This window comes from Sphaerodactylus townsendi, linkage group LG02 (genome assembly GCF_021028975.2).
Source record: "Sphaerodactylus townsendi isolate TG3544 linkage group LG02, MPM_Stown_v2.3, whole genome shotgun sequence".
Classification (NCBI taxonomy): domain Eukaryota; kingdom Metazoa; phylum Chordata; class Lepidosauria; order Squamata; family Sphaerodactylidae; genus Sphaerodactylus; species Sphaerodactylus townsendi.
In genome coordinates this window covers 80,836,254-80,861,689 of record NC_059426.1, presented here as the reverse complement: position 1 = coordinate 80,861,689, position 25,436 = coordinate 80,836,254, and the positions used below count along the sequence as shown (strand labels likewise).

The window sequence follows — 25,436 nt, the reverse complement described above, 5'->3', positions numbered from 1 at the left end:
AAATTATCTTGGGGGGGGGAATTGCCGTCCGCCCGGGATGAGACCGCTCCTTAAAAGGCGGCTTGACCAGCTAGAGCCTGCAAGCTGAAGTTCATACAGCTGCCCTTTTAGGCTGGGCAAGCACCACCCACCCAAATCGCGAGGTTTTAGGTATCTGTGGGCATAATTGCAGCAACCCCTTAAACTGGGGTACTGTCCTGGCCAGTGCTCTGCGAGTGCTACCAGGGCTGGGCCCCAGATTTGCCCACTATCCAGGGGAGGGCTAGTCAGCCAATGGTGGCCCTCCCGCCTCTACTGAGTCGAAAAACAGAAGAGGGAGAAGAGGAGGGAGAGGGAAACGAAGTTTTCTTCACGGAATTTAGGAGGTAATTTGAGGAGAGCACGATTCAGGATCAATGATGCTGCAGTGGCTTTACCCATCCCAGACCAGAAGTCGTTTTAACCCTGACTCCATGAGGTCTCTTCCCCAGAGATTTGGACATATGGATGTCGCTTAAAAGCGATGGTTGGACTGTGAGCTGCTACCTTTCGAGTCCTGGGCTGTTGACCCGTGTGTGGCCCGGATGCTCCGTCACCGGCGGTTTGTTATACTCCACCCCCAGATGTCGTCTTGGGCTTAAGCCTCGGTGCGAAGCCACTGGTTCGAGACCCACTTTCGGCTGCTCTGATAGCCCGAGTAACATCCAGCGCCCGGTGTCCTACCGAGGCCCCTTGAACTTACATCCTTCTATGGCGAGCTCCAGGTATGGGCGGGAAGGCTCCCGATAAAGCGTCTCCACTGCTGCGGCGGTGGTGTAGGCTGCGCCATGTTATTTGCTGGGGCACCGTAGCCTTTATTGGAGTGAAGCAGCCGACGGGCGGCATGGGGCATGGGGAAGAAGCAAGAATCAACTGGCGCAGCAGCTGGCTCCGGCAGGCAACTCCTGTGGGATGTTTGTCCAGACCTGGAGATGGATGGAGTCGCCCAGTTAGCATGGAGTCGATCACTCCGGGGGCGATGGAACAGTCCTGATATTCAGCGGCAAGAAGAGGCAGCACAGCAGCACCAGCCCAATAGTCCGGTGGGGATGGGCTGCGTCATACTGGGTTGGGAGGCGACAAAGAACCTCGTGGGGAGCAAGGGAGATGGAGGCTGGGTGCATGCGAGGCGAGATGCCACCGCGAAGGGAAGTGGCTTTGGCAGGAGAGGGCCTTGGCGTTTGGGTCTGCTCTGTAGTACTCTCCTCCTCCTTGGCCCTGGGCTGGGGAGGCGCCCGGAAGGAGTTCCCAGCCGGGCAGTCGTTTCTCCAGTGGAAACGCTCACAACCCAGCGTGGGCACAGGGTTTTAGAGTGGCCTTCTCCTCCTGGGGGGAGGACCCTCCTCCCGCCGGGTTGTAGAGCCCCCACCCGGGCTGCCTACACTCCCTTGGGAAGTGTCGGGGTCTGCAGCAGTTAAAGTTAGAAGCAGTCATCCTGAGGCTGCCTCCCGCCCGGTGGAGAGTGCTGGCGGCGTGAGGAGGAGGCCAGCTTGGTGGTGGGGCGGAGGAGGATCCGATGTCCTGGCAAGCCTTAAGCATGTCACGGCCAGTTCAGGATTTTTTGCCCAGGCCGTGGTGCCCTAAAGGCACTCTGTGGGAAAGCTTCTCTTTTAGAGGCGCATGAGGGCTTCGTTTGGAAAAGCACTCTTCGCTATCTACCTACCTCTTGGCTTCCTGGAGCCTGTTCCACAAACTTCGGCGCATAGGAGCTCTTAGGGTTTTGCGGATGGAGGGAGAAACTCTGGGTTGGCTGGCGGCGTTAGGGGACTTTGATAAATGCCTTATAGAGGCACTCAGAAGCGACAGTAAGAGGGTGGCCTCAGGCAGGTCATAATCTGATGCGTTAAGAGTTGGCAAAGGCATGTGAGCAAGTAAAGCTGAGTGTGCTGTGTAGCCCGCCAGCGGTAGCTGCTCTGCTGATGCGTGCTGAAGCGGAACTTCGCTTTCCCAGATCTAGAATTATTGGGCTCCAGGGCATCGCGAAGGTGGTCTTCCAGTCGTCGAGGAACCATTAAATTGATTCCTATACGCGATTGCCTCCAGCATGCCACCTCTCACGTGAGGGGCTACAAAGTGATTCCTAAAGATGCCGCGTAAGCTTTCTTGAATCAGTGAGGATATTTATAGCTTTAAGAGCGATTACCGACAATAACCCGCTGAGATAGCGCCACCCTCCCCTTCAGTATCAGCCAAGAATGGGCCGGGGCTGAAATCTGCAAGAATCACCGGCATCGTCTTCCGTCAGGTTTCTTTCTTCTGCAGATCGCCGCTATCACGGTTCTGCGAGTTTGGAAACCAGCGCCATTCGCAAAATGGCTGTGAATTACAGTGGCCGGAAAATGAAAGGCGAGCAAAGGGGAGAGCTGACTGAGCGGAGGAAGTTTAAGGAAATGGGTGAAGGAGGCCGAAAGGGGCAGAAGGAGGACGAAGCGTCCAATTTAGTGGATAAGAAAATTCCGGGCTTGAAATTGAAGGTGAAAGAGATCGAAAGGAGTGGGGCTGACCTACAGCAAGTGGTTTAAGCCATAGGGTCTGCGAGGCTGATGGCGACTAGAAACATTGTCTCCACGTCAGTAAAGTGTTTTACATCGGGCGACATACCGGTAGCGAGGCTCTATTATCACGAAAGAGTGCTCGCCGATGTTTCCTACAGTTCCTTAAGATTCAAATGTCCCCCCCTCTGGGTACCATGGACACTGAGCTTCCAATCTCCTCAATATCCAATTTAGCAGCTCCCCTTCTCTTTAATGGGGACTCCCATGCATTTCGCTAACGCTTTCACAAGATTTCCATCAAGCGTGCTTGTCCAAGCCCTGCTTTTGGCAAAGCTCCCATACCTTCACCCGGGTGTTCCGTCCGGACGAAGAGAGTGTCCTAGAGACGTGGCGATGTCTCTGGATCGCTCGATCCAGAGGACAGAAGGGCGATGACGAAAGCAAACGTGTGGTCCCTGGATCTGCCTGATCCAGCGGACTTCTCGATATCGCTGACCCCTTCCCTTAAGCCGGCCAGTGAGCAGGGTGGAGGTTCTAGGATTCTCGGGTTTCGACACCAGCTTAGCGATCGAGTCACCGCGGTCATGCGTAAAGAGCTAGGCGAGACGCATGGAGATAACATCTAGTGGAGATCGCCAGCAGCGGGGAGACCGGAGGAGGTCCGCAGTTCCTAAGCGTGAAGTCTCCGGCCTTGCCGGGTTCCTGGCACCTTTATTGTTATTCCTATTAGTGCTAGGTGAGGGAGGACCGGGGGAGTTCGGAGAGCGGGAGGAGTCGGGGAGATCATCATGTGATGCATGATCTCATCTGGCTACGTCGCAAGGGAGAGCGTAAGCGTCTCTGAGCTCTAATCCCTCACCTGGGGGCGAGACCATTGTCCCTGCCTGATGATTGAAGACCAGGCAGTTCATGACCCGTGACTCATGGGGGGATGAGGAGTGGGGGTGCGGTGCGACCAGCAAGGCCGTAGGTCCGTTGGCGTCCCAACGTTCTACCACGGTGCTGCTGGGTCAGCAGTGCATCACTACAGAACCCCAAAAACAAAAACATTACTCACTGGACAAAACAGTGATAGAACAAGTCCGAGGAAGAGATTCTCTGGTTTTAGTGCCTTGACAAAGAAGGCCCCTTCTTGAATTGCCAGCTGTCTAGTTTCAAAAGATGAGTCCCCCACCCCCATGTCTGTAATGATTACATAGGTTCATATGGGATATTGTACTATTGTTATACCGCAGCAATAATTCACAGCTGAATTTACTTATCCACTCAGAACAATGTAGTTGTTTTTATATAGCCTCTATTGTGCTGGCAAAAAAGAGCAAAGACAGTTTTCTGAGCAGACAGGAAGTAAGGGGAGCAGTGTTCCTGTTGTGTCAAACAACAGAATAGGGTTGCCAGGCCCCTCCTGGCAACCAGCAGGAGCTTCAAGGAGGCAGATTCAATCAGCATCCCCTGCACGGTGATGTCAATTCTGGTTTGGCCCAAAGTGCTGGCATTGCACCCGGGAAATGCTCTACCACTTGCCCAAAACTCTATGATTTCCACAGAGCTTTTGAGGAGATTGCTAGAGCATCCCCCCAGTCCAATGCTAGCACTTTTATGTCAAACCAAAAGTGATATCATCATGCAGGGATCCTGACTTCTCCCTCTTTTCTACTGGCTTGTTTCTTCCCATTGACCAGATGAGTGTTGGCAACCAATGGAGAGAATTGGAGGGTAATTGTCCACCATTAGTGGACAGTTGAGAACCCTACAACAAAATCACAAATTAAGTTCCAAACTGTTAGAAGTGAAGGATGTTTTCTCTTTGTAGCAGTACTGGGGGAGGGGAAGAACTAGCTTCTTTCCGCTTTCCTCTTGTCTGTTCTGTTGCTACCTCTTTGTTGTCTACATTACTATCCTTAGGGGCTTCCTTTATCTGCTCTTCCTCATGCCATCACTCTTCAAGAAGCCAACATGGTAGATAGCTAGTTAGAAGGCCTGTCTCATCTTTCCTATCACAGTACAGATTTCTTTAGTAATAAAAATATTATTTTTAAAGCAACAAGTCTCATGCCAACTTATCCTAAAGCAATCTCCCCTCCACTTGCCCACAGTCAGCTCCAACGACCACAAGTAAATTTTATTTCATATATTTAACAAACTGATGCACCAGTTCTATATCACTCCTTCCTACTTCCTGCTTCAGTACTGTCAGACTACCTTGCCCAGGAAGTTGTGCTTCCCATTCTGCTGACAATACTTACAACACAATTGCTCTGTTGGCAAAAAGACATTGACAAGTAAGGATTCTGGGTAGGTCAAAATAGTGCAGCTTGATTAGAACAACACACTCATATCTGTGGTTGCTGCATGTCTGTTAAATTCCATCCTCTCAATTTAAAAGTTTTCCATTATATCCCATAGAATTGGACATATTAATATATAATTGAATTCAATTTCATTAGCATGATGTGTACCCTTACTCTAATCCTCCAAAAAATTCAAATGAATGTTAGCAAAACTCTGATTGTCTTCATCTTCTGCAGGCTGTAAAGGAAAAAGTCTTATAAGAGGAGGTCAAACACTGCAATTAATCCTTTGAATTTAACTCCAGTATTCACTCAACCGATTCAGTGTACTCACATGGGATCTTGTTAATAAGACCTTCAATGAAGCTAGGCTGAGCTGTGGTTGCATTCGTAATGGAGGGGCTGGTGGGAGCAGCAGTGGTGCCAGACATGGTTGTCTCAGAGGTGACTCAGAAAGGATGACCTGGAAAAAAACAAATGAGACCAACAGTTATCTGTCCTTAACCTATGGTCTTCCAGCCTCTTCCATGCATACAGTTAATCTTTAATAGTCTAATTTCAGTCCAATTTAAGAATCCATTTTTTTAGTACCAAGAGTTTAACCTTAGGTAAGGAACAGGTGCAGACTTTCCCCCTTGAAGAATCCATTACAATTAGCCCACGCAATTCTATACAAAATAGCTCTAAACACAGCCAGGGCCAGGATGCCACATCCTCCTTCCTGCCCACCCCTGGAGACATGGCTGGTCATCACACTATGTTCCACTCTGCAAGTATACAAGCACACTCTCTCCAGAAACAGTATCTGTTGCAGTAGAACAGAGAACGTAAAGGAAACATTTTCTCACACACAGAGAATAAACAAATTTGTTCTCTAAACATGTTCTACATTCTAATGGAGTGAGCATATTGCTCCTATCCTACAGGTATATCACTGGCTCCCCACCAGTTACTGGGCTCACATACAAAGTCCTTCCTGGCATTGGACCCTGCAAGACTGCCATGCTCTGCCACTACAGCTTTGCTGACTGGAGCAAAGTCTTCTGCAGGGGCCAACTTGAAAATGGGCAAATTTAAGGACTGACTATATATGTGCCTTCTCAGTTGTTATTCCACCTTATGGAATGACCTGCCTGAGGAGGAGGTCAGGAAGACTGCCTTGGTTTCCACAAACTGCACAAATAAATTACTCAGAGGGGCTTTTCCACGCAGACAACAGAAAAATTATCAGGAACTATAGTCTAAACTGCTGTGTATAGAACACTAAAACTAAGATCCTACTACGTTATTTTGCATTATTTTACATGTCATGTTAATAGTTATATTTTGCTTCAGTTCTATTTTTAGACATCTGGTTAGTTCTACAACTCTAATCCTATTGTATTGTTTACTGAATGTCCCATCTGTTGATTGCATTGACTCACTCTGTGTAATCTGTCTTGAGTCCAAGTGAGAAAGGCAGACTATAAAGAACATATCCTCCTCCTCCTCTAATTAGGGTATGAATCTATTAAACTTGGGAGTCAAATCTAGGGTGAGATATTTGGAAAGGGATATAGGAGAGCTGTTTCAACATGCAGAGCATTAATTAGCAGCAGGGGACAGAAGGGTAACTCTAAAACACCGAAGCCCATCCTTCAGTTGGAAATGACCAATCTGAAAGTGCTTTCTGGTTTCTGTTCCTTCCTTGGGATTCCATAAATGCAAATGAGCATCAATCACAGCTCTCATGCCAGCCCCAGCCTCACCCCCCAAGATCCATGGCAAATTAATTAGAGGACCCTCAGCTCCTTGTTCCCACCATCATTGGTGCCAGGCTGTTTGGGGAATGTTTCTTTTTAATTTCTCAGGCAGCCCAGCCCTATAGGAATCAGTAAGATACCTAGCTACATAGAATTATTCCCAATTATCTGGAATTGTAAAATCTAGAGTCACAAAATAATTGGAATATGCTCACTATGTCATTATCTAGCCAACTCTGTATAATTCTGAATCTGGCACACATTGGGTGGAAAGGCAAAATAAAATGTTTTCAATAAATGTTCAGTCTATACAAGAGAAGGTTGAAGGGGCACTTGATCGCTCTCTTTAAATATTTGAAAGGCTGCCACATAGAGGAGGGCAAGGAGCTGTTCCTGTTGGCAGCTGAGGATAGGATTCACAATAATGGATTTAAATTACAAGCAGAAAGCTGGATTTTAGGGGAGGGGGAATTACAGCAAAAAATATTTCAGCAGTGGCATAGGCTGCCTAGAGCAGTGGTGAGCTCCCTTCCACTGACAGTCTTCAAGCAGTGGCTGGATGAACACTGAATGAACACCAGGATGCTTTAGGCTGATCTTGCACTTGGACTAGATTTCCTGTATGGCCCTTTCCCACTCTAAGGCCATTTCCCCACTGAGAAATTAAAGCTGGATACAACCAGGTTTCAAAAGAAACAGAACTTTTTCATAGCACTTTCACTCTCCCCACTGCAATGTGTGTCTGATGAGGACATCGATGTCTATCACGGTTTCAAACAGTGCAGCACTCCCCAAGAACGCATGATCTGTTCAGTGGCTCTGTTCTTCCTTGTCCTGATTGGCTGTTGCAGTGTGTCAAGGCAGAATTTTTTTTAAAAAAATATTTTTGCGCAGCTATATCACTATGCGCATGTGTAGATAGAATTTCCCTGCCTACGCTAAACTACGTTTATGTGCGGTTTCGAGTTTTTCAGCACTCTTTACCCATACAGCTGTGTTGGCATGAAAATCTAATTTTAGTTTACAGTTGGCACAGAAATCACATTCCACACAGCCATGTTTCAACGTAGCCTCCACGGCGTGAAAAAAAGGAAAAGGGCTGCGCACACATCGTGTGCATGTGCACGCAGCCCGCCACGCTCTGATTGGCTGGAAGGCTCCGCGTCACTCCCTACGATGGGAAAATAAATCTACATTCAATCCCCGAGCCTCCCCACCGATCTGGCTTCGGAGCATGTTTTTTTTAAAGGTGCATTTCTATGCACGTTCTTAAAAAACACGTGATAAGGGGGAGTGGAAGCACCAGAACCAGGATGAATCTGTGTTCAGTGGTTGAGCAGTGGGGAAGTTCTTACTGAAACCTTGATATTTCTTGTGAGTATCACACAATTAATTGACTGTGAGGATTCCACCTAAGATTCTAATAAAATGAAATACATCCCTAGAAAATAGTTTGTGAGCATGAACACAGTATAAAATGCTATTTTAGTAAAAGAAAGAATAATTTTAGTAAAAGAAGAATAATCGTTACATGGATTACTTCACTCTATCTGATTATCCAAAATGAACAAGTCCTTGGTTAAATTAATTCCAGTTCATATTTATAATACAAAAGGAATACAGAGAGACAAGTCTTGTGGTTGATAGATCAATATATTTTTGTGACATAAGGTATCATGGACTATACCTCACTGCATCAAAATACATGATGATTTTCCAGCTCTGTCCCTTTGAAATTTATGTCATAGTTTAAAATTTTAAATTATTATTGTGTTTTTAAGGTGGCACAGGACTCCTTTTTGTTTCACTGCAACACACTAATGCAACCTCTGAAAAGAGTATTTAAGACCCAAAATATTTTTTCCTCAGTAAATATTGTACAGCACAATTCTACATATCTGCCCATGCTTGTCACCCATTTTGTAATCAGAATAAGGTATGAAGATGGAACCCCTCCCTAGGAACACACTCACAAAAGCTACATACAATCAATGTGGCATACGTATCAGTGTATTTTCTTATTTACCCTGGTTTACATCCTTCATTCACTCATGCTGAATGTTAACATGCCTACATTCAATCAGGAAATGCTACTGAAAATGGCTATCCGTGGCATCTGATCTATTTAAGAATGGTTATTCAGATAGTATTTGTTATTTAGGGATTGGCTCTTTACCATCTGTTCCAGGAGTTGAACTCAGTTGATTGATTTTATCATTACATAGCTTAACTGAAGAGGTAAAAAAATAAATCTCCCAACTTCCCCATTACACCAAGTCTCCATTATTGACACTTTGTTTCTCCCTTCATCTTAGATTCATCAGGAGCTCATCTCTGCTACTTGCATGGAATCCATGGAACATAATTTCAGGCCATTAGTAGTACAAAAAGTGACAGAAGGCAAAGAAAGAGTACGATCAGAGTACAACCACTGAACAACCACAGTTACAAGGCCAGAGAGATATGAGCTCACCTGGCAGTAGTGCTTTTAGGCCATTAATCAAGTTGCTTTTTGGTATAATACACTCTGATTGTGTTAACATTTCTCTCTATCAAAAGGCTCCAATTACATCAGAACCCATAATTAATCATATTTCTTTCTTATATGATTCAGTATAGTTGGTATCTACTCTACTGACTACACTTTTTGTTTATGTCACCAAGATTAGCTCCAGCATATCTCCTCTCCACCCCCACCCCTCCATTCCTTATTTAGAAGACTTTCCACAATGCAAAACTCCCTCAGCCACATTTCCCGCCCATCAATAAGCTTCCTTCCAAACTCACCTCAATTTTCTTCACTTTCCCAAGCTCACAAACATTGAATCTTTTGTATTCTTTCAATTTTAAGGATTGTAACTGGAACCAGAAACTATCCCAAAGTGTGCATTTCTGCTAGAATGACCCTTGTGCACTGCTTCAGAAGCTCAGCTTGCAGGCTTTTCTTCACCACTTCTCTGGGGGGTTCTTTGTACATTTACAGTTTTTGGCACAGCTGTGTGGGGTCTCCCTGTGTTTCCTCATTTACATGTGAAGCAGTGTGCCTGCTACTTTCCCTGAGCCTAGCCACCATTTTGCCTACCCCATGAGGAAAATGCTTCTGGGTTTGGGCGGTTGTTTGTTTTTTTTAAAGACCATTTCCTTGATGTATCACTCCTGGTATAGATTTAAAGTACTTTAAATAAAAACAAAAAAGGAGCCTTATCGACACTCCAGAAATGCCAGCAGAACTGCTCCTACATGGGCAGGGAAAGCCAATGAGAAGCAGAAAAGCTGAACAAAGCAAAACTCATACTGTTCTGCTTCATTTTTTGTGTGTGTGCAGGCAGGGGGAAAATGCACTTTGCCCGCTCCTGAAAACTGCAGGTCTTCTCTGATCTGTGGCATGGTGAGTCCTGAAGAAGTGGAAACAAGTGCACAATGAAGAATCTGACCTGAAGATAATGTATGCTTGAGCTGAAGAGCCCAAACATGCAAAAAAGCCCTTTACTTGCACTTGTTAGCATGTGTCTCTGCCTCTGACCTCAGCAAACATCCCTCTGGCTGCTCCTAAACATTCCCAGATTATGTAGTTCTGTAGTATGTGGCCTTTAGATTATTGGCTGCATAAATTTTTGAACTCACCTTCTTCTGGGAGATCAGATCCTTAATATCACTCTGACTGTATTTCATTGACACTCTTGAGTAATATGTATAGCACAAGTATCTGGTCATTGGAAATACTTACATTTAATTGTGAACTTGTTAGTATTTGGTGCTACTTACATGCTGCTTGAGTCTATTTTGTACTCCATTCAATAAACTAACAATGCTTTGATATAGCCAGATTCAGTCCTGCCTTCCCATCTTGCTTAGGAGTATCATCCCTGTAATGTTTCTGGGTTCCAAAATAGAGACCGAAAGAATGAATACTTCAAACAGATTTAATCTAAGGAGCGACTCCAATAGGTTTATGCAAGCACTCTCAACTAGCTGACCTGCCTATTGAACGTGTGACCTTAGGAAAGGTCTTCAAATTAACAAACTAGACTAATATAAGGGAATGTCTTAAAAGTATCAGCTCTATTACAATTCCTTTGTCAAAACAACCCCCAATAATTTGTGTTTGTGGTTGGGTGTCATTCCCTGTACTCACTATAACAGTTATCTCCAATGTGGTGCCCATGGTTGCCATGGTGCCTGACAATATGTTTTTTGGTGCCCACTTCTTTCTTTTTCAAAACATATTTTCCCCAAAGCATAGACTTAATTCTGGCTTTCCTCCATCTCAGTGGGGTAGTAGGTGTTACAGAAGAGTTCAGGAAAGCAGATATCACCTTGCTTTCTTCATATCCATACAGAAACAGCTATTGGTATCACAGAAGGATGTTTGGCTTTGAACCCCCCCAGTATTTGATGACTGGACACAGCTCCCATGACAGCCATTTGGTGGTAGCGCCAATTCAATGTTTTCAAAATTCCAAAAGTGCCCATTCACAACACAGTTGGAGGCCCCTAATCTTTGTAAGACCTAAATGTAATGCTCCTTTTAGATTAGGGTGAGAGAGAGAGCAGAAAAGAGGTTTCTCTTTTACTCTCAAGTCTCTTACCAAGGGAGAATTTGTACAGAATTGGACAAAGGGTCTCATGAATATGTCTAGCACATACTTAATAACACCCCTCTCAACTTACTTTGAAAACAATAAATCATGCCAGTTGGACCTTGAGATTACTTCTGCCTGTTTAAAATTTTCAGGAAATAAAGATGATCCATGTCCAGTTTCTTCCAATGTAGTGAGAATCTGAAGCTTTTAAAACTCTTACACACCTATTAAAAACACAAGAACTGGGGTTAAGAGCTGGAACTCCTTACATGGAGATGCCATCTAAAGACTAAGTCCCACAGTTCAGAAACAGGTGCTGTTCAAGGAGCAGACTTTACTCTCCTAAAAAACTGTGAACATGTAAAATCCTTAATAGCGTCAGAAACCTTGTTGTTCAAATCCAGTGCCCTCAAGGTTAGATTGGAAAACAAGGCAAGTAGAAAATAATCTATTGAGGCAACTTGCAACTGATACCGGTACACCACGAAGAAGAGGAACACCAAAATAAACAACTTGTTACATGTAGCAATAAAAATACTGAACAAGCATTCTGGGATCCAAAATACACAGAGATTACATAGAAGTACATAAAGAGGCACACACGTATTTTAAAGTGTAGCATGTAATTGTTCTGCGAGTTTGAGACAGCACAGACACTTGAACATTACACTTTAAGATCCAGATCTATACAGTGGAGTTAACGTAAAGTAATTCCCAATATAGGAAAAAGTGGCTACTAAAATCCAGAGACTGAAAGAAAGAATAGCAAAGCCAGATCTTTTTACAAGTTTGTGAAAAATTGGGCCACCTTCAAAAACTGGGAGGATTAAAATCTTCCAAAACAATAGAAGCAGCTCCTGAAGCTTTAAGAAATGAATGCCTCAAGGGTGATTGCTAGGCAACCACAACAGTATTAGTCTTCAAGCCTTGATTTCTGTGAGTAAAGGGCATGGGAGGAGCCAGGCACTTTCAGGGCTGTTTTGGCCTTTCTGGGAGACCCACCTGGGTCAGGCCTGCCAGCAATTACAGGGCAACTTGCTACCACCCAACTTGCATGACTCATCCATCCACAGCAGCCACCCTAAGAAAGCCCTGTGGTGTAGTAACTAGAGATTCAGAGTAAGATCTGGAAGACATAGGTGGTAGGAAGTTGCCCTGTAATTGCTGGCCGGTCGTCTGACCCCCTATTTTGCTATGGAAGCTCACCAAGTCAGAGGCGTGCACCAAATGACTTTAGGTCAGTTTCAGATTCTCAGCCTAACTTACCTACAGGATTGCTGTAAGGATAACATGAAGGAGAGGAGAATGATGTTACCTGTTTTGAGTCCTCATGGTGGAGAAATGTGGGGTTTAAATGAAGTAAACAGTAAATATACTTGAAGATGGGGCAGATAAAAAGTAGGTGTGGGGGAAAGGAAGGAAGGAAGGAAGGAAGGAAGGAAGGAAGGAAGGAAGGAAGGAAGGAAGGAAGGAAGGAAGGAAGGAAGGTAGGTAGGTAGGTAGGTAGGTAGGTAGGTAGGTAGGTAGGTAGGTAGGTAGGTAGGTAGGTAGGTAGGTAGGTAGGTAGGTGGTGAGGTGCATACAGGGGAAAACAGAGGTGTCCTCTGCAAGTCCTTGCAGGTTCACAGTCACTCAATTGGGTCCAGCCTTGTGGCTGGAATGCACAACTGGGCCATAGTTTTCCCAGGTAAAGACTGCCTTGGTGGGGGGGAAGGAGAGAAGGGAAAAAGAAAAAGGTAAACAGATTAGTGGGGTTGGAGAGAAGGAAGCAGGAAAAGGGGAGAAGCCATGAAGGTTATCAGGACAGGGAAAGGCAGAATAATGGGGGAGGGGGAAATGATGTCTCCCACAAATCCAAGCAGGACTGGTATTTGTAGTGTTCTAAAATTTTGAGTCAGATTATTTAATATCAAAATCAAACATCATCTCATTAAAATACACAAGGGGCAGGGGTTGCGCAACGCACCGGGCGCACCCCTGCAGGGGTGTGGTGAGGGCATGGCAGGGGCATTCCAGGGGCATTCCAGGGCATGTGGGGGGTGGGGCAGGGGCGGAGAATGCACCAGTGCACCAGGCACTTTTCTCCCTCGTTTTCCCTGTTAAAACTCCTATTATCATCTCTATTGGTTTGAGTGGAAACACATTTTTAGTATATATGTGCATACTGGCTCCCTGCAAGGCTATAGGTACTTTGTAAAGACTTCTGAGACATCCTGAACCAACTATTCTCTGTCAACTACAGAGATGATCTGACCATCAATTCCTCTTGTGCCTCATAAGTATATACCACTTTTCTTTCTCACTACTATTCATCGCAGTGAAATTAAGTTCCTGCCATTAACCCTTTTTGTAAGGCTACCTATGGCAGGTAAGGGTAGGGTTTCCAGTTCTGGGTTAGGAAACACTGGAGATTTTTGAAGTGGAGTATGGGAGTAGGGTTAAGTTTGGGGAGGGATATAAATGGGGTATAATGTCATAGATTCCACCTTCCAAAGCAGCCATTTTCCCCAGGTGAACTGAACTCTGTCACCTGAAGATGAATCGTTATAGCATGAGATATTTATCTATCACCTGGAGGTTGGCAACACTAAGTGGGAGGCAAATCCTGGATTTCTACCTTTAGTTTCCGTGCATATGTCAACATGTGCAAACAATGCCTCTGACCTCTGCAGTAGATTGGCCAATGATCTCAGTAAACTGACCTCTGACAAGTAGATTGGCCTCTTTATGGCATGGTGGGATGCCTCAGCCTCTATTATCCCCACAAGCAAACCTGCCTGCCTGCCAGCCAGCCAGCAACTACATGTAATATTTTACAGCTGCCAGGTGGATGGAGCCTCAAGGAACAACAAAATATCTCATGCAAACATAAGACTTTTGCTGACATAGAAACAGAAAGCCCTCTCAATGCCTTGAAGTGATGAAATGATTGTCAGGAAATGAAAATGCTATGTAAACAAAAAGCAGTGGGTCTGTCCTTGAAGACAATTTAGAAACTCCACTTGGTACACAATGCCACAGCCTGGTTACCATTGGGCACTAGTCACATGTCACACTCAGTGATGATCAATTACCAAGTTCAATTCGGAGATCTGGTTATCACTAACAAAGCTTTAATTGCCTTGGACCCACATACCTCCAGGACTACCACTCCTGTTACCCTAGTGCAGTGATGGCGAACCTTTGGCACTCCAGATGTTATGGACTACAATTCCCATAAGCCCCTGCCAATTGGCCATGCTGGCAAGGGCTGATGGGAAATGTAGTCCATAACATCTGGAGTGCCAAAGGTTCGCCACCATGGCCCTAGTGCATTGTTCACTACTGGTTGTTTTATGCAGTCTGATTGCACTGTCTGATATCCTGTAATCTACCTTAAGTTTTAAAGAGAAAAGTGGGATAGAAATAAAGTAAATAAAATAAATATTGGCAAGCTCTTCTGGTTGGATGATCCTACTGGCAGGCATATAACTGCTGATTCACTTTCTTCTTTCACAACGCCTTACACTGCCTGCGAAGGTGAAACAAGATTATGTTGCACCAGAATAAATGTAAAATTGAATGCTTCATAACACTAAATGTCAGAAATAATTCTCTTTGTGTTCAGACAATTTCCTACCAGTACAAAAAGGCATGGTTTGTGTTGGCTCATAATTAACAGATTTCTGATTGTACTTCTCTGCTCTGGAGGCCCAGTGCCTAAGGGAATATTTGTCTCATTATTCTGGCATTAGGAGCAGCCTTGCTTCCTTTGCCAGGGCATAGCAGCCATTAAAATTGCTGTATCAGCACTGGGGGAATTCTCTACATGGGTCAGGAGCACCTTGCAAAAGTCTTCCTTGGAATAAAGCAAGAACATGAACTTTTAAAAGGAAGCCTAAATATGTTATAGCTCCTACTCTGTCATTCTAAGGACTCCAGAAGTGTTGTCATCATAATGACACACTAAGAGATATGAATGGGGTTATTTTAGAGCTACAGAGAGAGGACCAGTTAGCTGTGCCTGACTTCCTTGGGCAGAATGCCTGGATGCTGTCAAAATGTCAGAATGTTTACAGCTGATGGTGAATAATCAGTGCATCCAAAATGCAGTACTCTTTCTTACTAATTGCTAATTGTACAACCCTCTTCTTCTACTAGGTCAGAAATGAATGCCCCTCCCATTAAGTGTGTCATTATTAAATCAAGCAGAAAATTGGTTTCTAATGCTATTCTCCTTCTTTCTCTGCCTAAAGGGCTGGAGGAGGAGCACTAACTGATGACAGAAATTTGTCTTTAACTGAGTTGGAGGCAATATGATAAAGGTATGGTTTCCAGTGATGTACACTGCACATATTACTTTTATCCCATTTCAACTAAGCATATTTTTGCAGATGTCAAAGCACTATACAAGAGATAGTTATATATCACAGGTAAACATAAATAATCGAGTTCTGAAACCATTTAAAAAAGCAGCTCTGAGGGGAATCAAGTGTGGAGAAGCAGCAGGAGGGAATGATAGTCTTAATCCTTTTCTTGCCCATTTTTCATCTGTTCCAAAATGTCCCCAAGTGCTTTCCCCCCTGCCCTTCGTCAAATTGCTTGCTAGCTTAAGTCCTCCCAACAGTTGCTTTTAAGAGGACCCTCAGTTTATTAAGATCAATCCTCCATGGTGAAATCTTCCTCTGTTTCAATGATGGACCCTCTTTTGTGGAACAGTCTTCTGAACTGTGGCTGCCAGACTCTCTTTCTTATTTTCTGGAAGCTAACTCTCTCTCTTTCTCTTCCCAGGACCAGACTAATATGGATTGTCAAATATGTGGACTTCGGCAGTACTAAGTGCCAGGAGCGTATCAACCAGGGGGACATATGGGGTCAAATGTCCCCAGGCTCCAACCATTTAGTCATGTGGGTGGTGGAAAATTGCCCCCACGCCCCTCCTCTTTCCCCCGGGGCCATACAATTACTTCAAGACCTGGTGCAAAAAAAGTTGTTTGATCATGGTGGAGGAGGGTGGCCATCCATAGAGGAGGGGGGGCAGAAAACTCTGATTTTGCACCGGGCTACATTTTCCCTAGATATACCTCTGCTGAGGGCTACTGTTTAAATGTTATGACTGTTTTGCTGCTGATTTGGTAGCTTTATTCTGATTATTGTATTTTAAATTTTGTGCTATAACAAACAAACAGGGTATATTTTTTAAAATAAAGTTTCAAACATGTTTTAGGTAGGAACACTACAAGTAATGATGGCTCTGCCTTCAATTCTCTGGGCAAAACATTGCCTGTTTCTTGCTGTTGCTAACATGGTTATATCGTTTCTCAGTTGATATCCACCTGTGTAGCTATTTTATAAAACAAAAGGCAACCAATATCTAATTTTAGGGTTCTGGACTTTGTATATGATGCTGCCTTGGAGTGTTTTACATATGGTTTTAATTTCTAAAGTACTGTCAAAAATGCAGTGGGATGAGATCAAGATACTCTCCCTCTTTTACGTGGAAGCCAGAAACATGACTGCAGCTACCATCCTTCCAGGCCTTTAGTGCAGTATGCTATATATTGTACAGTCGTTAGACTAGCAATTTGAAAGGGATTTGCATGTGAAAGTATGCCAGTTCCTTCTAAAAAGTATAGGAACAATCTGGATAACTTGTGTCATATCAGTGCATAATTGTATTGCTACACTGAAAAGAAAGTATATGATGGGATCAAAATATGATACCAGTCAGCTGTAACAACTAAACCCATCTTCGCCCTGTGTGGATGAAATGAGAGGGGAGAGTCATGCAAGGGAAGAGTCATGCAAGGTGCTTTTAAACAAGAAAATTATTTGGCATGAGAAGGCCATAATATTGTTCCTGTGATGGTGCAGCCAGACCACTTCAACAGAATTGCCCATTTAAGTTGTGCCCATTTGTCCTCTGAGGCTTAATAAGGCTATGGCAGAATAGAAATTGCTATAGTTTGTAGCACATCTTGGGCATCAGGGGTGTGTTGCTCATCAGATGCATGCCATTTGATCAAGGATTAGCACATGATCATACAGGTAGTCCTGGAACGAGCAAGAAACTTCTTTTGGACCAGCTGATTGAAATCGCATGGACTGAGGGGTGGTTGGGATTCCCCACAATCCCATCCAAGTCTTGAAAGGCAGGAAATGAGTGCTGGTTATAAAAAATATGGCTGGTGTTTTATTAAAGATATCAGCAAGAAAGGAGAAACTGCCAGCTACAGAATAGTTTAACAACAGGAGAATTCAATGTATACAAATGACTACATGCGTACAGCAACAATAGAAAGTAATTAATAATTTTTAAAAGACTGTACTTTAAAAAGAGAGAAAAAAACATCTTGTATACTGAACTCTATGTTAATCAAGACTGCTTCTGAATTATTGGCTTGTGGCAGAACATTATAGGAAACAGTGGTTTGAAATTATGAGGATACATTGTCTATATGCATTTCAGCCTTCACCAAAAATGATTTGTGACATTACAATCTTTCAACTGGTTTTTAAAATTTAACATTTGATGGGTCAGTTAAAAACAAACAAACTGCTATGCACTGTAGAAAGGGAAGTAAGATCACTTACTTCTTTTAGTTCCTCTTCATTGTACTCAGGAGAAGCCTTCTTCCAGAGTTTTAGTAATTCTTCTCGCTACCTTGTAATCAGAATGGAGCATATCTTTGCTAGGGCTCCTGACCCTCAGCTCAGCATGCTGAGGCCCCAACAGCAGCAACTGACTACTCTTTCTTTGTAAAGCAGAAACAAAACTGGAAACTCGTCTTTGTCAGTTGAGAAACCAGATTGATTGGAATGACTCTGGCTGGCCCCACCTCAGCCTTTAAACTATGTACCTTTACACTAAAAGAAAAGTAATCAAGGGCACTCCCGAAGATATGTGAATTTCGTCTGAGACCCACACGTCATGGTCACAAAGCAAATAAACGAAAGGAACCTGAGAAGCAAAATGGACACTCTTGTGCCATTCTGTAACATGGGATCCTGTAAGAAGAATCTGAGGTGTGTTCTATTCTTTGTCCATTTTGTCATGCAGGTGAAGTAAAGAGACATATCCTATAACAGTCCCTGAACACTAGATTTGTACAATGAATGTTACCTTTCAACACTCTGTTTCTAGTTCTGTATAATACAACACAACTTTGATATATTGTGACTGAGATAATTGAGAGGTGATATAAAAACCCAGTGGCATTTGACCTTATCTGAGGTGGCTGATTTTAAATTTAATTGCACTGTTTACATCCCACTCTCCCTGCCCCCACCTCAGTGTGATGAAAATCAGCAAAAATATTCAAGTCATCATTGCGGTGGCTGATGAGGCTCCACGTGTGAGTTCATGCTAATGAGGTACCTCTGACAGAATAGAGGCATCTGAATAGAATTCACAGGACACTGGATTTGTCATGGTGGAATGGTGCAAGCATGTGAAGGTGTACATAGCTCTATAAATGCACCACCCCTGTTGTTCTCTTTCCATATGCAGAGTACTGAGCCAGAGCCTCCTGCAAGAAGGGCTGTTTAATCATTAACTCCTTGCCACAATGGGCAGTGCATGAAGCACACCCAATGACAATTGACAGCAAGCAATGAAGCATAGAAAATGAGTTCTGAAGCCAAGTGCTGCACATTTTCTTCAATTGTGTCTGCATCATAAGCCGTACAATCCCAAACAAACATTCAAATATATCAACCAGGAATACACTTGGCCTAAGAGATATATAAGCTGCAACTTGTAACATGTAAGGGTAGGGCTGGTGAAAGACCAACATGATGCTGTCCTTGGGCTTTCATACATCCAAGGAAGGATAGTTTAAATACAAGTGTTTGCAAATCTTGGCAGTTGTACACTGTCTTGGCAACACTTTTCAGAGCTGCCAAGATATCTCATCCCACTCACAATATACTTCCATGTCACAGAAATAGGTTTTTATAGGGGTGTTCACATAACACACTAAAAAAATACCATACGATAGGCCATTCTACAAGGTGGGAGCCACAATTAAGAATGTACATGCACAGGGGACTGCTGATCTTATCTATTTGAAATGTGGCATCTTAGAAGGCTTTGCTCAAAAGAGCAAAGCTTTTGTGGCAGAGCATAGCAAGAGATGCAGTTTGCAGATGGGGGAACAAGGTCAGGAGGATCTTTTGTAGATAATAATCAGTGTCTTCATTTGAATTTGATAACTTACTGGTAACCAATGGAATAGCTGCAGAATGGGAATACCACCTAGTACCTGACAAATATGAATCCCAGATATTTAAAAGATTTTATGACTGAAGGTTCCATCAAAAGTGGGAGGAATTGTCTTTGCCCCCTCTGCTGCCATAAAGGGCACCCCCGCTGGCATAGAGAGCAAGGACACCAGCGTATGGCCACCCCTCAGCTCCATGGTGGCAAGAGTCTGAAATGGTTGCCGCTGTGGAGAGGGGGGCAAGCCAGAAATGCAGCAACCAGGACCAAAACAGGAGCATAACTCCTTTTAGCCTTTTGGAGGACTTCCAGGCCACTGGGTTTTGGTTTTTTTTTAGTTTTTGCTGCTTTCCCGTGCCACCTGAAAGCCCTCTGAAGGTGACAGTGTGGCATGGCAGCAGCGCCATCCCCAGCTGCCTCAGGTTTTGGATGGGGCTGCCCATGAGGGTTATGTTGGGCAAAAGGAAATAAATATGGGAATTGTTTAAAATAGACCTGCTGTGACTACTAACAAACAACCCTATCATTGTTGTATTTTCAGTTGAATTACATTTCTTTATCAAGAACTATTTGGATCATTTTTGACTGTACAAAGATGCAGTGGCTAGAAAATGAAAGATTTCCTGAATTATATTCTACATAAATGTCCCATGGTGCAGAGTGTTAAATTGCAGTAATATAGTGGGTTTCAGGTAGCCAGCTCAAGGTTGACTCAGGCTCCATTCTTACAAGGTTGGCAAAATGACTACCCTGCTTGCTGGCTGTCAAGTGTAAACTATTGGGAAGGCAATGGCAAACCATCCCATAAACATAGTTTGCCCTGTAAACATTGTGATATAACATCACCCCATGGGTCAATAATGCCTTGGTGCTTGCACAGGGGAATAGCTTTACCTTTATATGCTCAACTTGAGGATAAAGATGTGCTAATATAGCACTTGATTTCTAAGACAAAAGGTGCTGCAACTCAAACTTTCCTGAAGTTATTCATAGGGCCAGGGTATCATCTCTCTAGACTTGACACAAATGTGCCCTGCTGCATTCCTGTGCTGCATTACAATTTCATTAATTGCGGAACGAACTAATGATAGAAAGAGACCATATGGAGTTGGTGGACTATGCCACTGTGCTGTAGTGGTTAGAGTTCTGGACTAGAACCAGAAAGACCCAGATTCACATAGTGCATAGTGCAACTAACTGGGTGACTTTGGCCCAGCCATTCTCTTTCAGCCTACCTCACAGGGCTGTTGCCCTGAGCTCCTTGGAAGAAGGGTAGGATAAAATAAAATACTGAAGAAACTAAAACATTCAGTCAATTAAAGCCTAATAAAAGTGTACTCAGTCTTTCTGCCCCCAATAGTTGAGTCTAATCATGCCTCCTAGAAGAAACATATGTTCTTTCTGATAATAACAGATGTGTTGGAGTTAGATAAGTCACTGGAGTTAGATAAGTCACCCCCTCCCTCTTCTCCCTTGCATACCACCCCTCACTCACTCACTCACTCCCCTCCCTCCCCTTCCCTTGCATGCCACCCTTCCCCCTCCCTCCCTCCCTTCCCTTTCCTTTCCCTCCACTAGGGTGGGTGGGCCATGTCAAGATGCCAGCCCCCTCCCTCCCCTCCCTTGTATGCCACCCCCTCTCCCTCCCTCCCCTCCCTTGCTTGCCACCCCTCCCCTCCCCCTCCCCCTCCCCCCACTAGGGTGGGTAGGCCATGTCCAGATGCCGGGCCCCCTCCCCTCCCCTCCCTTCTGTGTAGCGGGTGTTCTGCCTCCTCTTGCATCTTCCTCTTACATCTGTACTTGTTCAGCATCTGTACATGTTCAAAATAACTGATTTTTTTTGCTACTGTATCATAATCCTGAGCATATTTGTTCAAAAGTCCTACTGACTTCAGATGGGGACAGATGAGTAAATGGTGTTAGGGGTTGAAACCTGTGTCCAAGGTCTGATAACTAGGTTAAAGAGGTAAATCTGGGTTACATTTGATTGACAATAAGCCTGAAATTAAGCCTAAAGAGAAGCAAAAGAAGTACAAGTATATTTTCAAATATATTTGTTTGAACACAACTTCAAAATACAATCAGCTGTGAGGGAGGGGAATCTATAGCAACTCATTGGATGGTTGCTTATTTGCTGAACTGGGCCATTTCTTAGAAGATATAGTACCAAAGTGCCTGAATACAAGATTTTTATGTTATTGCCTCAACAGTTGCTTGAAAAATGGAGATTTCGTGATCAAATTTGAAATATTTATGTCCGTAAAAAGCCAACTCTATTGCCTTGCACAATTCTCAGGAACCATAATAAATGTGTGGGGGTGGAGGGTTAGAGTTAAGAATATGTACATTGATGGAGCAACCTTCAGACATTCAATACTTCAGAAGAGATACATTAGCTGACAATCTGGTTCACTGCTTAGACTTAAGGAACATTTACCATCCAAACCCAGAGCGGGAGGGTACACTGATGCACCTCAATGCCTCTAAAAGTGCTTTTTGGCAGCAAGGGGAGCAGGGAAAAGCCGTAGACCTCCCCACCACAAAAAACACCCCATAGGCAGGCGTAAATCCAAGGGTCACTGAACTGCGCTTCTGGCCCTCAGTCCAGGTAGGGGATCAACTAATCCAGCTCTGCCCCTGGAACACCCTGGCCCAACCCCTCCAACACTGGCATCCGAGCAGGACACCAGTGCAGCTCCGCCATAGCCTGAACTTCCGGGTTCTGTGGCAGCAGAGCTGTGGGACAACTGGATGGTAGTGTATCTGCCCACCCCCCCGGGTAAGTACCCCAGGAAGGGAAAACATGCCAGTATGAGGGTGCACCACTCCCACTAGCCCTTTTGGGGCTAATTAGAAAAGAGAACTAATTAGAAAAGAGAAGTTTAGAGACAAATCTTGACAAATGAGACTGGAATCGTAACACTAGCATAAAAATAAAGGTAGCCTCATGTGCAAGCACCGAGTCATTAATGACCCAGGGAATGACATCACATCATGATATTTACTAGGCAGACATTGTTTACTGGGTGGTTTGCCATTGCCTTCCTGGGTAATCTACACTTTACCCTCAGCAAGCTGGGTAACACTTGCATAGCAGATATAAAACTGTTCTATGTTGGCATAAATTCAGCTGGGCTCAGTGAAACCGTCTGGAGGAACAACAGATTACAGTAACTAAATACTTATCTCCTACATGTGTTCCTGTGTGTATAATGTCACCTGTATTGTTTTTTTTTCACTCCACTCTGCAAAGAAGAATAAATGCAATAAGCTCTTTGTCATTGCTGCTAAGTTTACCAAGGCCACCTGTATGTCCAGAAAATGTAGACGTACCACCTCTTTAGAAGCAGGTCTGTCCTGTTTGCCTTGTGTAATGGAAACAATATGGGGGGCGTGTTCTAGGATTTTTTTTTCAGAAGTAGAACAGAGTTTCAGAATAGCATGCCTGAGTTTTATGTATGACACACTCTTCTTTATATTAAAAATGCTTTAACATTTAAGGCATTTCTAGACAAACAGTTTATAGCACAATAATTATGTTACTACTATGCATTTGTAACAATGCATAAAACATAAAACAATGGAATAGACTTTACATTATTTAAAGCAGTATACATGTCATTTAAAGAGTCAGCATTGTGTATTTGTTTATTTATTGGATTTATATCCATCCCACTCTCCCTCCAAAGCAGGCTCAGAGTGGCATTCAACAATTTATTGATAAAAACATATACAAAACATGACACCATTAAAAATTCCAACCAAGGGTGGAACAATTTAAACTAAAGAATCTCCCATAGCACACAATGGTATGTAGTATCAAACCACCTGTTAATTTCTCTTGCCTTGAAAACCCTACAGGGTCACCATATGTTAGCTGTGACTTGATGGCATATGTAATTTAATATTTACACATATGATGGCATAATTTAATATTTACACATTACACATATGTAATTTAATATTTAGAATAAAAAACAGTTTATACACATATGAATAAAATCAGCATTACAGTGTTTTTTCAATTAGCATGATAATTAAAAATAATCAGAAAACCACTGAGAGGAGGAAAAAAATCAGTCAACATCTGATAAGATAAATGTTTTTAACAGGTCAGGTAGCCCAGATGTCAGGCAAATATCCATATACCGGTAGTAAGAGTTGCAGAAGTGAGGTACCACCACAGAGAACCCTGTTTCCCTTGTGTGGACAACTCAGGTGGGCATACTCAGAACAAAGCCTCACCAGATCATCTGAAATTGACAGGAAGTCTCATATCGGGTCAGCTAGTCCTTGAAGTGCCCTGACCAGTCCAAAAGATTGCAGTGTCCTTGATATCCATCTTTGCCAGAAGAACACTATTGGCTGTCAGTATCAAATGCCATAAGGAAAGCTAGTGTCATTAACAAAATCATACCTTCTACCTCTCTGTTACTGAAGACTGTTATTTTGTCCTTTCTGAAAAGAGGATTTGTTTCCACCAGCAGCCCAAACTCATTTAAATTGTTTGGGTCTAAGGTAGAGTTAACTACGGATTGGGAAATTCTTACAGGTTTGGGGCCATGCTTGGGAAAGGCAGAGGAAGGAGAGAAAATTGAGCAAAATATACCATAAAGTCTGCTTTCTGAAGCTGCCGTTTCTATAGTCTGGAGATCATTTGTAATTCCAGGAAAATCCCAATACCTACCTGGAGATTGGCAACCCTCATAGGCTTCTTCAGGAGGGGCCTCACAACAGCCACTTGAAAGTGTACCCCCAGGAAGCACTGACTACTTCAGCAGTCCCCTTTGTGGGGTTATATGACCAAGTGCTGATCAAGACTGGCCATGCTGTTCCAGACAGCTTGTCCACATTCTTGTGTTGTAGTAATTAATATTAATTCAAGCAGCTGCAATTTGACTGCCCTGTGATAACATTTTTAATTAATTTGCAATAATAACGATACTCAGATCACAAACAATCATATTATTTCAGCATTGTCCCACAGCTTTGTCTTGTATTTACTTGAAACCTTTGGTTCTCATTTGAAGGTTCTCCATAATTTAGCTGATTCATAGTTACTCCTTCCACGGTTGGCAGTTTATCTTGCTCATGTAGGTGGGTGGCATTAATTCACTCATTGCAGCTGCTCTGAAATTTACAGCAAATAAAACCATCTTTTAGTAAACAGCCTAAACAGGGTTGCCATGCACCCAGAAATTTACTTGGGGAGACCCAAATTTCATCTTTCTAGCCACTTTCCAGAAAAGGAGCATATAAACATAGGACTCAGTTCAAATAGTGGCTTGGATCCAGAGGAGCCTTTTACCTCACAGGAGCTGGCTGCTTATTTTGGATAGCTCACTGGAGTCTTCCATGAGCTGAAGAGTGCATTTAGATCTAATCCTTTTGTGGCTAGTGTTTTCCTACTATCTCTTTTTACTATTTCTAAAATGTATTTCCCATCAGAAGGGAAAGATATTTAACCTATATTCAGATATTTCTTTTGCCCTTAAACTTTTACATTCCTTATGTTATTCAGGAAAAAAGCCCCTCTTCACATGCTCAAAGGCACTTTCTTTGGAGTCCTGGACTTTTGAAATAAACAGTTAAGGCAGAAGCAAGATTAAAATAAAGGCATAATACTATAGACAAAGGAAGAGTGGCCGTTTACAAAGGCAGTTCCTCTTTTTATAAACGTCTGTGGTGCCTGTGAGTGTGTGCATTTGGGCTTGCGGTATATGATCAAATTGCACAGTTGCATTTTATGGTCTTGAAAATAAAGGGTTGTGCAAAAGTTATAAAAAGCCGCCTCTGTGGACGAAAATAGAGGTGCCTTCAACAGTCTTACTGCAGATGAATGTATCATTTATCTAAAATGATAGGATAGTTTGCAGCACGCCCAAAATTTAACTCTCGGTTTAATGCTGTTTGCGTATACAGTAAGCTCCCTCGCACGGAAAACCCCACCCTTGAATTTCAGTATACAACCAATAGACTCCTCCCATCATCAGACTGAAACCTCTCCCCGCTCTCTCCTGGCCAAGGCAGGCTGGGAAAGAGAGTTCCTCCTTAGACTTTTTTTTCTTAAGCATGAGAGTACCTCCCTGAGGAATGGACTGCAGATC

The 25,436-nt window shown here is 43.5% G+C and overlaps 1 protein-coding gene across 2 annotated transcripts in view; it reads right to left on the bottom strand.

Annotated features, from left to right (window-relative positions):
- SYT8 (synaptotagmin 8) overlaps positions 1 to 17,897 on the bottom strand; it is a 33,209-nt gene extending 15,312 nt beyond the window's left edge. For both annotated transcript variants that reach the window (XM_048483317.1, XM_048483319.1), the window contains exons 1-2: positions 17,703 to 17,897; positions 5,139 to 5,267 (exon numbers count right to left, since the gene is read on the bottom strand). In XM_048483317.1, coding sequence (XP_048339274.1) covers positions 5,139 to 5,235 — 97 coding nt within the window. In that variant the 5' untranslated portion in view covers positions 5,236 to 5,267; positions 17,703 to 17,897. The remainder of the gene's footprint in view (positions 1 to 5,138; positions 5,268 to 17,702) is intronic.
- Between the last annotated feature and the right edge of the window lie 7,539 nt (positions 17,898 to 25,436).